The sequence below is a fragment of the Carex rostrata genome, chromosome 29 (genome assembly GCF_964058835.1).
Source record: "Carex rostrata chromosome 29, lpCarRost1.2, whole genome shotgun sequence".
In the NCBI taxonomy this organism is placed as follows: Eukaryota; Viridiplantae; Streptophyta; class Magnoliopsida; order Poales; family Cyperaceae; genus Carex; species Carex rostrata.
This window is the reverse complement of record NC_135946.1, coordinates 28050-43771: the sequence shown is the minus strand read 5'-3', so window position 1 is coordinate 43771 and position 15722 is coordinate 28050. Positions and strand designations below refer to the sequence as shown.

Here is a 15722-nt window from a genome sequence, read left to right as displayed (position 1 = left end):
TATAAAAAAATTCAATAGTCAAAATGACTTCAAAATGAAATATCAATGTCAAATAATTAATTATTTATCACATAAATTTTAATAATATAAATTACATTAATTTTCATCAAAAAAAAATTATAATTGAACCATATGCCATATACAACAGCCATATATATATTCTATTAATCACCACACTAATTACATATAACACAAATGCCTAATTACATATACTTCTCAATATTAAAATTACAAACATAAATATTTTAAAATATTGAAAAAAAACTAATTATAAAATGAAATTTTCTATCTCAATTTTGAAGCTGTCACTGTGCCAATTTGCTTTCAATCCGAACAGAGCATTTTAGACTACATACAGCGCACCACACAAAGTTGGTTCTGCAAAAAAAAAATAGTATTAGAATTGGTTATTTGAAATAACTGATTCTAATACTATTTTTTTTTCAAAGTTGGCTCTGCAAAAAAAAAAAAAAAAAAAAAAAAAATATCAGGTTCGATTTTTAGCAATAAAACCGATCCAGATACTATCAGGATCGGTTATTATGTACAGAACCGATCCAGATGCTATTTTCTGATATATTTTAATTTGTTAGATGTATTTAAGTTATCTGGATCGATTATTATGTATAGACCTGATCCAGATGCTATTTTCTGATATATTTCAATTAATAAGATTTATTTGAGATATTTCAATTATCAGGATCGGGTTTTATAAACAACCGACTCTGATAGTTGAATTATTAAGATCGGTTATTTAGAATAACTGATCCTGATAGTATCAGGATCAGTTCTAATAAAAAACCCGATCCTGATAGTTCATAAATCAGGATCGGTTGACAATAAAACCCGATCTGAATAGTTTTTAAGATCGGTTTTTTTAAGAAAACCGATTCAAATATCTTTTATGATCGGTTGGCTCATATAACCGATCCAAATAGGCCGATCCTGATTCCAGTTTTTACACTAGTGTAAGGCCAATTATCTACTCATTTTGATGTTTGGAGCTATCAAATTGGTCACTTTGAACAGTCATTTGCATAGACAGTTATTTATATGTTTATTTCGTTGACAAATGAAACCATATGTCCCATGTTTTCTATTAACATATAAAATAATTTCTCCATAACTCTAAATCAGAAAACATAGTCAAAGTTCAAGATTTCTAATAAAAAAAAGTTCAAGACTTCAAATATCTTGTAATAAGTTTTGCATGATTATTTTGGATGAAATGTGTGACATTCATGCATAACATATGCATTACATCAATAAAGACTATATAAATAAGTAGAAAATACCTAAATAAATGTGAAAAATATTAAATTGCCAAAACACAATAATATATTGGGATTTTAGAGAAAATCAAAATGCTAATTATGATTTGAACAAAAAAAATGCATATTTATTGTTCTCTAATGTAGGTTTATGACTCTTAACAAGAAATGAGAAGTTATAATGCGTACCATATGTTAGATTAGTTTATCAAATTTGTGGTTTTTTTATAATTTTTAAAATGAATATTTAATTTAGTAAATTTTTATTATTCACTTGTATTGATATCGTTTTAAAGTGCTGGTACCTTTTATTGCTTTTGTTATCATTTTTGGTGGAAAATTAAAACAAGAATAAGTACTAATCACAAAAGATTTAGTTCTTTGGGCTATCTAATGAGCTAGTAAATGTTGTATCAATCACAATAAGGGGATTATTTTAAGGTCTACATATAAATTTGAAATCTTATTTGAGCGCACATATATTTGCCTTATGTAAGTGGATTATTGTAGGTTAATAGACATATTAGAGTTTTATTTAATTATTATTTTCATATTTATTTTTGTTTTTGTTAAATTAGTAGAGTTCAGTACAAAAACAAATATTTTTTCTGCGATAACGTGTAGCTTTATTTAATTATTTAATTACTTCTAACAAATGAAAGCAAATCCAACATATACCAACTGATTAATTAACAAAACAGTAACTAGATATGTTGCTATAATTCGATTACCGAGTACCAAATCAGATCCAATTAATTTAGATAGAATATTATATTACCGTTTAAATTATGAATACAGTTACGAAATTACTATTTAAATATGCATTTAGGATCCGAACCATATCGTATTTAACTAGAATTGTTTTGGAAGACAAAGTCTTCTATTAAATAATTTAAATATATCATAATTTATAAATGTATTAATTTTTTAAAGATATAAAGTAGATATACTATATTAAGAGTTAAATTGACACAAAAATATTCTAGATAATAAACTGGATATGCGTTCACAATTTCATATGATCGATGTATGTTATGGATGTATAATTTTGAGAAACGTGCTGCTACTATTAAAGAGGAACCTACTTGATCGAAGGATTGACCATTTATCTTTTTTAAAAATATTAATAGTTGTTTACATTTCTTAAATTAATATTTATGTTTCTTTTTTTCTATGTTTACATTTCCTTATTTATATTTGTTTATTTCTATTTACAAATTAATCCATTCTTGTGGCCTATAAGAAAAGGACCTTATGTAAGATAAAAAAAAACTTTTGATATCAATATATTTTTTTGAGAGTGATTTATTCTCGCTTTTGTTATTCAACATTTTTCTTTGTTTTTAATTCCACTAAACTCTTTTTGAGACCCATCACTATTGGAGTCGAGATTCGGAACCAAGACTGTGTCACTAGGGTTTTCCTAAGTTCACTAAGTCCTTTTGTGAATTCAATTTTAAAATCTATCGGATTGGTTTCAAACGATAAATTCAAACCGTTGAAATCCTTCTATCTTATGAGTTTAGGATTTAGAGTTTAGGATTTAGGGTGTTTTCTATATAATTAAATGAGTAGAAAATGATTAAATAAATGTGAAAACAACTAAATTGACAAAACAAAATAATACCTGAAATGTTAGAGAAAATCAAAATATTTATATTTACAGTCCTTAAAATATTAATAAATAAATTAATATATTTGCCTTGATATTATTAGTTGGTAGCACATATTTCAAAAGAAACATATATTAAAGATATTAAAAAAATAATTATTCGCTAGTTTGTATAATTTTTATTTGAACAAATAGTAGCTAGTAGATTCTAAATTAATAATAAAAAACTTAACAATACTTAACTAGTGTACATTATCGTAGATACACAGTTTGTAACAATTATATTAGGCGATTTTAAATATATGCATGTTTGTAATATTAGTTTGCAAAAATCACCAAATTATAATTAGAGCCTTTGTAATATTAGTTTGAGTTGTGTGCTAAGATTCTATATATTTAATGTGAAATAAAAAAAACTTCAGTACTATGGATTTCAATTTTGAAAATTTGAAAATTGGAATTAAAATATTTCATTTAATCGCTCTTGCCATCTACATTTTATATTTTTATTGGAGATCAAATTTTATATTTTTTTAGAATTTTAAACTATTATATAAATAGAAAGAAAGTGATATTGATGTATAACTCAATTTTTTGGTACTCTCATATGAATTGTCCATGCCAGTTTTTAAATAATATAGTTATGTGTTTATATCAATTCATTTGCATTTTTCTAAAGTATTCAACAATTCATACAGTAACTGAAAGTTTCGTGCAATAATTATACAATTATAAAAAAATTCTAAAACAATAAAATAATAAAAGGACATAAAATATGTTTGATAAAAAAAGAATGAAAGAAAAATTAGCAGAGACTAAAAAAGAAATAATATATTTTGTAATTACAAATCAAAATTTTTATAGCACTACTCCAAGAAATTAATGAATTCATATCACCTATCACCTAAGGTAACAAATATATTTCCGTATTGATCTTGATCGTCCGATCAGGATCCCCATTAATATTTAAGATATCCCATGCATTTCATCTCGGCCAAGATTGATTCGGATTCGGATCGAATGGTACGGATTTTAACAAAAATATTTTGTTACCTCCAAGGATATATATATATATATATAGAGTTAGGCTGGGGTGCTATGGATAGCATAGTGGCCTCTATGCTACGGCTCAATATTCGAGTTTTCAAAATCCAAACGGTCGATCCGAACCGTTCATCTTATTCTCCATATTAATATCTGCTTGGAGACCAAAATTTACATTTTTCTGAATTTTTTTACTATTTATTAAGTATTTTACAAAATTGTTGATCCAACGGTGGCTGCACAAAACAGTAAAACCGTTGGATTAGCGATTTTCAAAGTGGCTTAATAAATAGTAAAAAAATTCAGAAAATTATAAAATTTGGTCTCCAAGCAGATATTAATATGGAGAATAAGATGAACGGTTCGGATCGACCGTTTGGATTTTGAAAACTCGAATATTGAACCGTAGCATAGAGGCCACTATGCTATCCATAGCAACCCAGCCTAACTCTATATATATATGGGCTCAAGCTTGTCTCTACTTAAATAAAATTATACTACATTAAATCATTAAATTATTGAATTATTCAGTGTTCTAATCTTGTAAGTTTCTTACTCCGTGTGGGTCGTTGTTTGTCAAATAGTACACCATGAAATAAATGGTTTAAAAAAAATGAGAGCGGTTTATAAAAAGAGGCGGGGAGGCTTGGCGAATTCATATCAATAATTTTATTTAGATCTAAACCGTCCGATCAGAATCTGCACACATATTAAGGATCATACACGAATATTTAAGGAGACGGATTTGCCTGGATTCTGATCGAATGGTCCGGATCTAAGCAGCAATATCCTGTTACCTCCAAGGGGTAGTTGGACTCTGTAGATGTGAGTTGAAAAAGTTTTAGAAGACGCTAGATTCTCTATGGCATGGATTACTTTCCAAACGTGTAATTAATGCTAAGGCAGGGACCAACTTACAGTGGCCCGGAAAAAAAATTGGGCCACACCAATGCAATTGCAAAATATTTACTTTTATGGGCCACATTTAGTGTACAATTTTGGAGACTGAAACCTTCAAATTTGAGGCGACAATCGTAGGCTTAATTTAAACCTTACAAAAAAATTGTTGCCTTAATTTAAGCCACATAAGTCATGTCATGCTTTATTGCCGGCCATTTTTATTAATATCCTTAAAAAAAAAAAATTAGTTTTAAAAATAACCTTAAATTTAATTTTTTATTAAAAATGTCCCAACCGCCAGGCCCACGGGCGGCCCAAAACACAAGTGGACCGCCTGTGGCTGGGGCGCTCCATACCAACTAGCGGAGCGCCCTTGGCTGGGGCGCCCCATGTTTTTTTTTTTTAGATCTTAGTATTTTGATTTGAATAATTTTGTGAAAAAAAAAAGTTTTCTTATTTAGAGTGTATGCCAAAAAATAAAATATTTGATATATTTACGAAGTGATGTCGTAAATTTTTATAATTTTGATTTTTTGATTTTTATTTTTTTGGTGAACTTTGATTTTATTTGTCAGTTGAATATCACAAGTCTAAATATAACACTAAGAAGGACTTGGCCATTATTATGGTTTTTATAATATATGTATAATATACAGACATACACATACACATACACATACACATATACATACACATATATACATATACATATACACATACACATACACATACACATATACATACACATATATACATATACATATACATAGACATAGACATATACATATACATATACATATACAATATACATATACATATACAATATACATATACATATACATCTACATATACATATACATATACAAATACATACACATATACAAATACATACACATACACATACACATACTTCCTGTGGATGCAATTGTCCTGGATGAAGTCCATAATCTCAGCGACATATCCCGTGGTACTGTTTGGGGAGAAATTGTATGTTCTACTCCTTTTTATATGCTTAGGCTTCATGAATAGTTGACTGTCTCAATTTTATTTACTGTACAATTAATTGTTCAGGTAATATATTGTCCAAAAGAAGTACAGCTTATTTGTCTCTCAGCAACTGTCGCAAATTCCGATGAGCTGGCAGGTTGGATAGGACAGGTAATATCATAAATGAGCTTTCATTCATTGAACATATGCTACAATAAATGTGAAAATAGTTACACTTTGGTATATGATATGATGTGAGACCACCATGGACCTCAGATTCGCTTTTTGTCTCGAGATGGTACCCATCCTTCCCCCTTTTTTTAATATAAAATTGGACTAGATGCTCAGAACTGAAAGAAACCCTTCTTATAACTATTGATTTGCAATTTAAGCTGCAATTTTAGATTTTTCTTTGTTTTTCTATGCATGTATTGAATTTGTAAAAGACTTGGTCTACTGCATTTGTTGTTCCCACTTTCTGATTCGCTTGAGATCTGGATTGCAACTTTCATGCTAGTGAGGAGCCGCCATCCAGGTCGTTTTCTGCATTTTTAAAGTCCAAATAATCAATCCAAACCATTAGATGTGATCTCCATATTAAAATGTAATTGGAGACCAAATTTTACATTTTTTACAATTTTTTTACTATTTATTAAGCCACTTTGAAAATCATTAATCCAACGACAACTTAACCAAACAGTAAAATCGGAACCTACCATTGCACCCCTCTTTTGGGCCTTACCATACTAAAACAACCAAATGCATTATGCTAAAATACATTATCCGGTTTAACAACTCAATATTTAAACTACAACATACAAAGATAACTAGATTTTAGCATTAATTATTATTCTTAAGCATCACTCTTCCTAATCCATCTAACGAGCTTCCTCATCATTAACCTCTACACAGGAAATGGCTTGGCATCAACATCCATGCAATTGTATCCTGCAATGAAGCATGCCAAATAAACCAAAGATTAGCATGATGTACATTTGGTCACACTAGCTTATATATTGCTACGTCTGTGCTTGATGAATCTAATGCAACACTGAGATCGCACCTTTGTCTGAATTTTTAGAATTTTAGGACCTTCGGCTCTTCTGTCGCTTCACCCATGACGGCGACAACACGGGATCCATCTTGAACTCGGCCTCTTTCTCCCCGTCACCATCCTCCTCATCTTCGTTTTCTCCCTCCCCTTCTTTCTCTGTGACTTTGACACGCCACACCTTCACCATATTGTCCAAACTTGCGCTATAAACCAACAACCCGACGCCTCCAACTTTATCCTCCACGGTAGCTATAATGCTCCTTACCGGACCGCGATGCCCCTCCATCACTGCTAAACATGTGTGAAAAGCACTGCCTATCTCTCTTTTCCAAACCCTAATTGTGGCATCCTCTGAGCCGCTTAGCACGACTCTATCTGTGGCTGCTGCTAAGCACAATACAGCAAAACGGTGCCCTTGGAGGACACCAACATGGTTGAATCGGCCCGAAACAGCCTCCTTTTCCCATATGTTGACATAGCCATCTGAGCTGCCATGGTACAGGAAGCAGGAATAAATGCTCGACCGGCACAATGCAAGACAGGTCACAGGTGAAGGTTGATATCTTAGAGATATTATCAAGGTGTGGAGGCCATCACCATACACCCGTCGCCATATCTTCACGCATCCGTTTGATGATGCCGTGAAGAGGCAACCATTGTCTTGGTCTACCAGCATGGCATTAATCTGCGTTAATTGTTAATTAATGTAAACATATCAATGATATTATGGTGTCATAAATTGTGGCATTGTATCTGCTAACAATTTCTATATTCAAACATTTTTGAACTAGGTTTTCATTGATATATGGAAAGTTGGAAACACTGGTTATGAAGTAGGTTTACATTAATATGCATTGATTGGTTTACATTGATCTTCCGTCTATCATATATTGAAATTGTTCAAATTTTTAACTGTTCAATAAATGCGAAAAATGTTTGTTAACAAAGAAAGTGGAACAATAAATTCTAGCAGCCCCACTGTCCTTTACCCGAAGTCTTTCTATATGTTAATAATACCTACGGACATTGTTTATATGTCAGAAGCATATTTCCCTGTTTCCACTGTCATTTGCCAAGGAGAAGAGTGCATGCTGTCTCTTTATTCTCTCACACACATTGTATTAACAGTCACGTTGCTTTTAAAATTACTCCAGAAAATGCTATTGTGGTGGTGGTGGGGGAGGGGGGTACAGAATCTCAGAATCTATGATCCCTATATTACCTATACTGAGATGCCTATACTAGCTAGTTAAGATGCACTTTAAGTAGTAATATTAGATACATATGTAAAATATAATTAAGAATTGAAGTCAAAATTTAGTAATCAAGTGTGACAGCATTGACCTGTCCCTCATGGGCAACAAATGAGTCGGTCGACCGCTGCTCTGATAGTTTCCATGCCTTAACCGTACTGTCTCTTGACCCAGTGTACAACAAACCCTCAGCATTATAGAATGCCATACACAATATGAAATCTTTATGGTGCTGTGCTTTCTTGGTGCTTTTCCCAAAAAGAGCCGGCAAGAACGAAGCGAAGGGGCTTTTTGGTGGTAATGTTGCTATCTTCCTGGATTTGACCCTGGCCAAGTCAGGGTCAGGTTCGAGGTCCGGGTCGGTGGTCACGGACCAGATCCGAACCCGGCGTTCTATATGGGCCGTGACCACAATTCCACCATGGCCCAACAGTGCGGTAACTTTGTCTCTGCGGCTACCAACATGAATGTAACCCCTGTCAATACAGTCACGCAAGCTCCAAGCACGTACCCTGCCACCATCACTGGCCGTGAAAACTATCCCATTTGAAATGCATATGGAATGAACATTACCACCAAGCCGGTGCAGGGTTGTGAGGCAGTGGTAGTATATGGAGGGTTTAGATGAGTGACATGGCGAGTGTTTGACTTTGTTGAAAGACAAATTTTCAGTGGCAGGGTGGAGAGGCGAGACAATCCATGGAGAGGTGCACCCGGGTGTGGATGGAAGGGAGGTCGCCAATGAATGATCTGACGGACTCATTTGAGCCTGCTTCAGCATTGATGCTCCCGCAAGACTCGAGGGGAAATTATATAGAGGAACTTCGTTTTCCTGTAGAAATGTGTGGAAGTTCTTGCGGTGTGGATGATCCATTTGAGGTAAGGCTTGGTGCAGTGCAACATATATAGAGAGCAAGATGTTCTTGGATTCATTTGGAATTGTTCGGGCCTTAAGGTAGACCCCATATAAAAATGTTGTTAAACTGAAACAATACTGCCTATTCTATCTGTTTTATATTAGTAATTAATAAGTGAATTAAATCTCATTATTTAGTATTTACACAATGATGTCAATGGAATCCTTTTTTCCATATAACCTGCCTGTATTGTATTCGAATAGGCGGGTAAGCACTAGTACAAAAACATTAATTATATACGGCATGTGATACACGCATGCTACAAAATTCCCAATAAACAGTATGTAAATGGAGGAGGCATATCATACACATTTATATAAATGGTAAACTTTCTTAAACGGTTTCTTTAAGTTAAACGTGTATGGTTAATGCCTAAGGTTTTTCGTAAAAATATATTTCTTTGTTATACAGATTTGCTTTTATGTGAACCGTATGTGAATGTGTATTTATTTCTACTGTATAAGAATTTCATATCCCTTCGCACTGTAACATCTGCTCTCTCTCTCAGCAGCCGAAGGGTGAAGTTAAGAGGTGTGGATATATACTATGTCATTCGTTTAATGCTTGAGCTGATGACTACTTATTTCAATACGTTTCCAACTAAGGTATAATATTATATTGATTCATAACCATGATCTGTTTTTATCTCACTAACCACGATTAACTAAAAAATTATGCAAGAAAGGTACATTAACTGTTTTATTATGTTTGCATGCAGTGTTCTTTACCTTCTGGACCACGTTCTGATGAAAGCCCTAATGAAGTACTTAGGCTGTTGTATAAAGTTTTTCATGAAAAAATGTTAAACCAATTTGTACCAGTATATGATTGCTGGTTTTTTATTTTATTTTTCCTTTTGATGGTTTTAGTTTAGCTTGATTGTAGTAAGGTATGCATTGTATGCTTGATGAACAGTATGATGAGCAAGCTGTACCTAATTTTGATTAATGAAAATCCTTGGCAGAGGCAGTTTCCAAAAATAAAATAAGAGAATTAATATGTCTATCTAATTGTGTGTTTTTTAAATTTATAAAATTATGTTTTTGTGGCATATGAATGTTGTTATAGCTTTCAAATTTGAGGGCTAGCTAGCCCAATATATACAGAATTTTGATAAATTACAAATGAGAATTACCACCGGTTGTTTAATCAACACCGGTGGCAAACCATTTAAGAGAAATCTATCTCTAACACCAGTTGTTTAAAATTTATCGGTGTTAAAAATAGTTTTAACACTAGTTATTTTGGTTATAAACCGGTGTTAATATTATTTCTAACACTGGTTATTTTGGTTATAAACCGATGTTACAAATAGTTTTAACAGCGGTTGTAAAAACTTCAAATTTTCAGCAACCATCCCATTAGCAACGGTACAAGAACAGATGGTAAATGTCAAATTTAACAGCTGGTAATTGGAATTTCTGTAGTAGTACTCCACCCACCTCTCTGATATTTATTGCTATCAAAACCAGATAGGCAACATGTGTACTATGTTTTTAATTAAAATCATTGTAATAGAACAGCTATGCATCCAACCATAAACTAGCTCATATTTATTACTAGCTATCAAAACAAGATAAACCTATTGAGCATGAGACAACGTACGTGATCCATAATTCTATTAGTAAAATATTCTTGTTTGTTTGTTTGTTTGTTTTTGTTTGTTTGTTTGTTGAGCACCTAACTCATTCATATGATTTGTACTATAATATCATATGTTTTTATCAGAGTCTCCTTTGATTTCAAAAAAAAAAAAATTTCATCATGTAAAAAAAAATTGATGATAATTCTATCATAGCTCTATATTTTATATGCAACATTTGATATGTTAAAAAATATTGTTTAAATTTAAAAATTAAAATTGCATGTGTGTTCTTTATATCTTAGATAGCTAAAAAACGTTTAACATTTAATTAATAAAATAATTAATTTAATGACTTTGTAATAAATGATCAGACAATTTTTGTATTTACTCAAATATAATACACGTTCTGTCTAAATAGTTAAGAACACATCTGTGAAGAAGACTTTGTAAAATATCAATAAATATGCCATTGAAATTGGATGTACTTAATCCGAATTAAGTCACCTACCAAAGAAAAATGAACGGTGCTGAACCAACTCTAAATGCGGCGAGATATTACTTTGTAAAATGACGTGTTAGGCCCAATAAAGTCATCATAATAGGCCCCTCTGAAGCAGCTTAATTGGGCTGTACAGAAATAGAACTATTGTTACGTTATAATAAAAATTTAACTAATAAAAATATATAAGAGGGTTTATATGCAAAATTCATCAACTATGTAATATTAGCAAATTGGAGGGGCTTAATTGCAAAAGAACCAAAACTTATCAAAACCCTTTTCCTTCTCTTCCGAAACCATTTTATTTCGGGTGTGCATGAGTGTGGGTGTGTGTGCGCAAGGAAAGGAAAAGAAAAAGAGAAAGGTAGAGCTTAATTGCCGCGAGATCGATTGAACTGTCCGGAGATTCGAGATCAGAACCAAGTTATCGATCCTTTCAAACTCTCAATTTGGTATATCTCTAACTCTCTTAATTCTTCTTGAAACCCTAATTTTCTCGATTTGTCGAATTTTCGTTTGAAACTCGAATTAGGGTTTGATAATTGAAATTAGGGTTTAATGGAGTAAATCATAACTCGTGGAATTTATCGATTCTTGTTTAATGGATTAAAACCTTGAAATTCTGGAATTAGGGTTTTGTAATGAATTCGAGAAGTTGTGAATTTTGTCGATCCGTTGATTAGTTAACCGTATAAACTTGACACAGATAAGAAAACGAGATCTGTTGATTAAACCGAATACCAATTGAGTATCGACCGAATTAGGGTTAGTTGACCTAATTTAGATTTCTATAATAAAAAAAGGTAGTAAATGTTGTTATAACGGTATAGGAAATAAGAATACATGTTCGGTTATGCGGGAAACGAATGGTTTCGAATCAAAAGGTTAGTATTATACAAACCTGAACAAATTCTGAACCTGAGTATGGTATTGCGGGCCGCAAGAGAAATTATTACGGGCCGCAAGATATAAGACAGAGAACAGACAGAGAGCAGAATTTCAGACTGGTTGGTTGCGGGCCGTAACAGGTTCCATTGCGGGTCGCAATAGGATACCCAGAAATGATTCTTGCTGTATAATTAGGGCAAATCAAATGGAAATCGAACCCTAATTGTATTAGCTTTAATCATATAGGTACCATATATATTTAAATTATATTTATGTGTATATCTTAAATAGAACCGGTAGAGCAACAAGTTACGAAATCTCTCGAGACGTCTGAGACATAAAGGCGAATCTTGATCGTCCTAAACAGGTGCGGGGTTTCTGGACTTGTCTGATATTTCATTTTCAGAATTAAACTGTTATTCGGTTGTCATGTTGAATACTTATTGTTGCATTAATTGAATTGTGCATTGCATTTGCATAGCCCAATCTATTTAAACTCGAATTGATGTGATCTAATGAACTTCCATGCTGGTATGGTTTTCAGATTGTGTCGATCTATTATGATCTAATCTTAGATTGAAAGTCATCATAAATTGGAATGTGATTATGAATGTGTCACCACTTGTTGGTGAATGTGGAATTTGCAAAGTCTGCTAGCCGACTTTGATCGCAGGATCCTAAAGCTTTAGCCTACCTGGCCCTCTACAGTCCCCAGTACCGGTTGGGGTGAGGGGCGAGTGACTTTATTATGGTTGTGATTATGGATGACTATTGTGTAACGTCTCTGTGACTCTTGGGCGTTATCCGGCGTGATAATGCGTTTGGACGGTCAGTTGATATTACGATATTCTGAATGAGGTTGAATGAATTTTCTTAATATGACTTGAAACCAGAATTTAGGAAATGGTTAAGCCAAAGCATTACAGATGGGTGTCAGATAAAAGGTCCAGCTCGGTGGAACATCTATAGGTGTCAGTAACCCTACAGATGGGGGTTTGATAAAGGGTCCAGCTCGGTTGAACATCTGTAAGTGCTACCAGCTTTAATAAGATGAGTTAAGCCCTAATATTGCGTTAGTTTGAATTTCAATTTGGCAATTCCGTATTATTGATTTCATTTGATCATCTGTTGTCAGGTATATGCATTTTTCTTATATACTGGTATAAAATTGTGATATGCTTTAGTTGTGGTTTCTTTTTGGAAATGGAACTAGATTGCAAGTCCAGCGACTCGTTGTGGCAAATTTCGCACTGAGAATTTATTCTCACCCCACTTTTGGGTTACTTTTTCAGGTTCTGGTGCAGCTGATAGTAGAGAGGCACGTCGGATCTAGGCCGTTGGTATATGCCACCTCTACCTGAGTTTTGTTTGGTATTTGACTAGAGATGTACATATATTTTTGGTTGTGATATATTCTCTATGTCATGTCCTCTGACTGTATCCATATGAGATACTGTTTTGTATACTACGGTCTATCTGATATTTTGATCTGAACCGTTATGTGAATTTGTGTCATTTTTGTTTGTTTGGGATTGGTTATCAATTATATCGTACTTGCCTTGTAAGCATACAGGAAACTGTATGTTTACGGCAGGGCCCTGTCACATCCTGAGGCTGCGGGGTGTGACAGGTCACCTTCGGTGGTATCAGAGCATGGTTTAAGCCTGAACCTGAACCAGACTGATAGGATACGTGAGGGGATTACGTAATAATGGGATCGTCACGACTAACGGGGGATCTCGTATAATAAGTAGGGAATAGAACTTCTTATAAACTTGTGTTCTTGTACAGAATTATGGAAGGACGTCGAGGTAGGGGACGACCCCGAACTAGAGATCTTGATGCTATTCTGGATCAGCCTATCGAGCCAGCCGCTGCTATGGCTGGGAATGAATCTGAGGGTTCTGGAGGTGTTCAGGGTAAAGATCGGGATCGAGACTTAGATGAGAGGTTGATTGCGGCTTACGAGAGAGGTCGCCAAGCAGAAAGGCGAGAGGTGGTACCGATGGTTCACGGGGGTGCACCTGAGGACTTCCGCAGGTTATATGATTCGTTCATGCGCTTAAACCCACCTCAGTTTGATGGAACCGGTGGGTATGCCGAGGCGGAAGAGTGGCTAGAGAAAGTAAATGCGAAGCTCGTTCTATGTCGGGCACCTACAGAGGATATGGTAGAGCTGGCGGAACAACTGCTAGGTGGTGATGCGAGGTTCTGGTGGAATGGAGCCCGGCGTAACTATGACGGGGATGAGGTGAAGATACCGTGGGAATGGTTTGAACAGTAGTTCACTCGGCGGTTTCTGAGCAACATACATCGTGAAGCGTTGCGGAGAAAATTTCTGGAGCTGAGGCAAGATGGGCGACCGGTAGCAGAGTACAACAATTAGTTTCTGGCATTATCCAGGTACGCGACAGATGTGCAAACTGATACAGCAAGATATCATAGACAGTACCTGGACGGGTTGGACGGGAGTATATCTATGATAGTTGATACTCCGATGGCTACGGAGTTGCAGGCAATGATGGATCACGCGGAACAGGTGGAGATGCACGGGAAAAGAAGGAAAATGCAACTGGCCGAAAGAAATGTCAAGCAGCGGCCAGATCAGAGTCGGCAGAATGTGAGGCCGAGGGGAGGATCGTCGACTGTTAGACCCCCTCCTAGACAGGTTATGACTCCGAGGCCTCCTTTTAGGCCTGTAGCTACCCCGGGATTCCGGCCGGGATTTGCGCCTATGTGGTGCCGCTCGTGCAATCAGGCACATGATGAGGTTGAGTGCAGACGCCGCAACAGCTCGTGTTTCACATGCGGCAGCAGAGATCATTGGGCAAGAGAGTGCCCGCAAGCTACGGTAAAATTTCCAAGTGACAGTGGTGCGGGAAGCTCAGTCAATCGTGGCAGGATCACTACATGCGTCAGATGAAGCGGGAGCAGGATGAAATTATCAATGTTAATTACTGAATCCACTAAATTTTCAATTTTACATATATTTTACCTTCTAATAAAGAATTAATCTTAATTTGTTGCTCTTTTTAAATCAGAGGCGGCAGAGTGTGCCGAGATACTGGCTTAGTATGGACTCGGGCCCACTGAATACGGCCTCGTGGTTAGTGCCGTTAGAAAGAACCCACAAGCCTGGCTCGACTTTATGATGAAGTGAGTTAATTAATTTTCCAAACTATCAAGTGTTACGCACATAAATTTTGCATCTTAAATTAATTATTACTTTCAACCCGGCAATTAATCCAATAAAATTGTTCTTAATTAAAGACACATTATTCTCACTATTCCCTTGACAATTTGTTTAACAATTATTATTTTGAAGCAATGAACAATTTTAGTCAATGTTAGCAGAAATATGTATAATTTAATATCGTAAATAACTAAATATTTATAAGAGCTATTATGAACCTGATCAGATTATTACTCTTAGCATGTAATTTTTTGTGTTACCAACTAATCAGTTGTTTCTAACCGAGATGTCAACAGGTTTGAGCTAGGGTTAGAGAAGCCTGATCCGAAGAGGGCACTATATACTTATATAGTGCAATGACAATAACATTGTCTTAGACGAAGTATATTTTTTGGATACACATTTTGATAGGACATTTTTTTAATTCAAGAACAGTACAAAGTATACACAGAACAGCTTTAGGAAGCTTATGAATCGTTTTTCTAATTAATTTTATCCCATAAAAAAACTCAGGCAGGT

General features: G+C 34.3%; 2 protein-coding genes across 2 annotated transcripts; both read right to left on the bottom strand.

The window, feature by feature from the left end:
- Window positions 1–6899: 6899 nt before the first annotated feature.
- LOC144546098 (uncharacterized) lies at window positions 6900–7544 on the bottom strand. Its single transcript, XM_078294629.1, has one exon. The coding sequence runs from the start codon at window positions 7542–7544 to the stop codon at window positions 6900–6902; it is 645 nt and encodes a 214-aa protein (XP_078150755.1).
- A 641-nt stretch (window positions 7545–8185) lies between these two features.
- On the bottom strand, window positions 8186–8995 carry LOC144546097 (protein JINGUBANG-like). The gene has a single exon (XM_078294628.1). The coding sequence runs from the start codon at window positions 8993–8995 to the stop codon at window positions 8186–8188; it is 810 nt and encodes a 269-aa protein (XP_078150754.1).
- Window positions 8996–15722: the final 6727 nt, after the last annotated feature.

Bases quoted from the DNA above. Each gene is read 5' to 3' on its own strand.
- LOC144546097 (XM_078294628.1), bottom strand. From the start codon at position 8,995: ATGGATCATCCACACCGCAAGAACTTCCACACATTTCTACAGGAAAAC.
- LOC144546098 (XM_078294629.1), bottom strand. From the start codon at position 7,544: ATGCTGGTAGACCAAGACAATGGTTGCCTCTTCACGGCATCATCAAAC.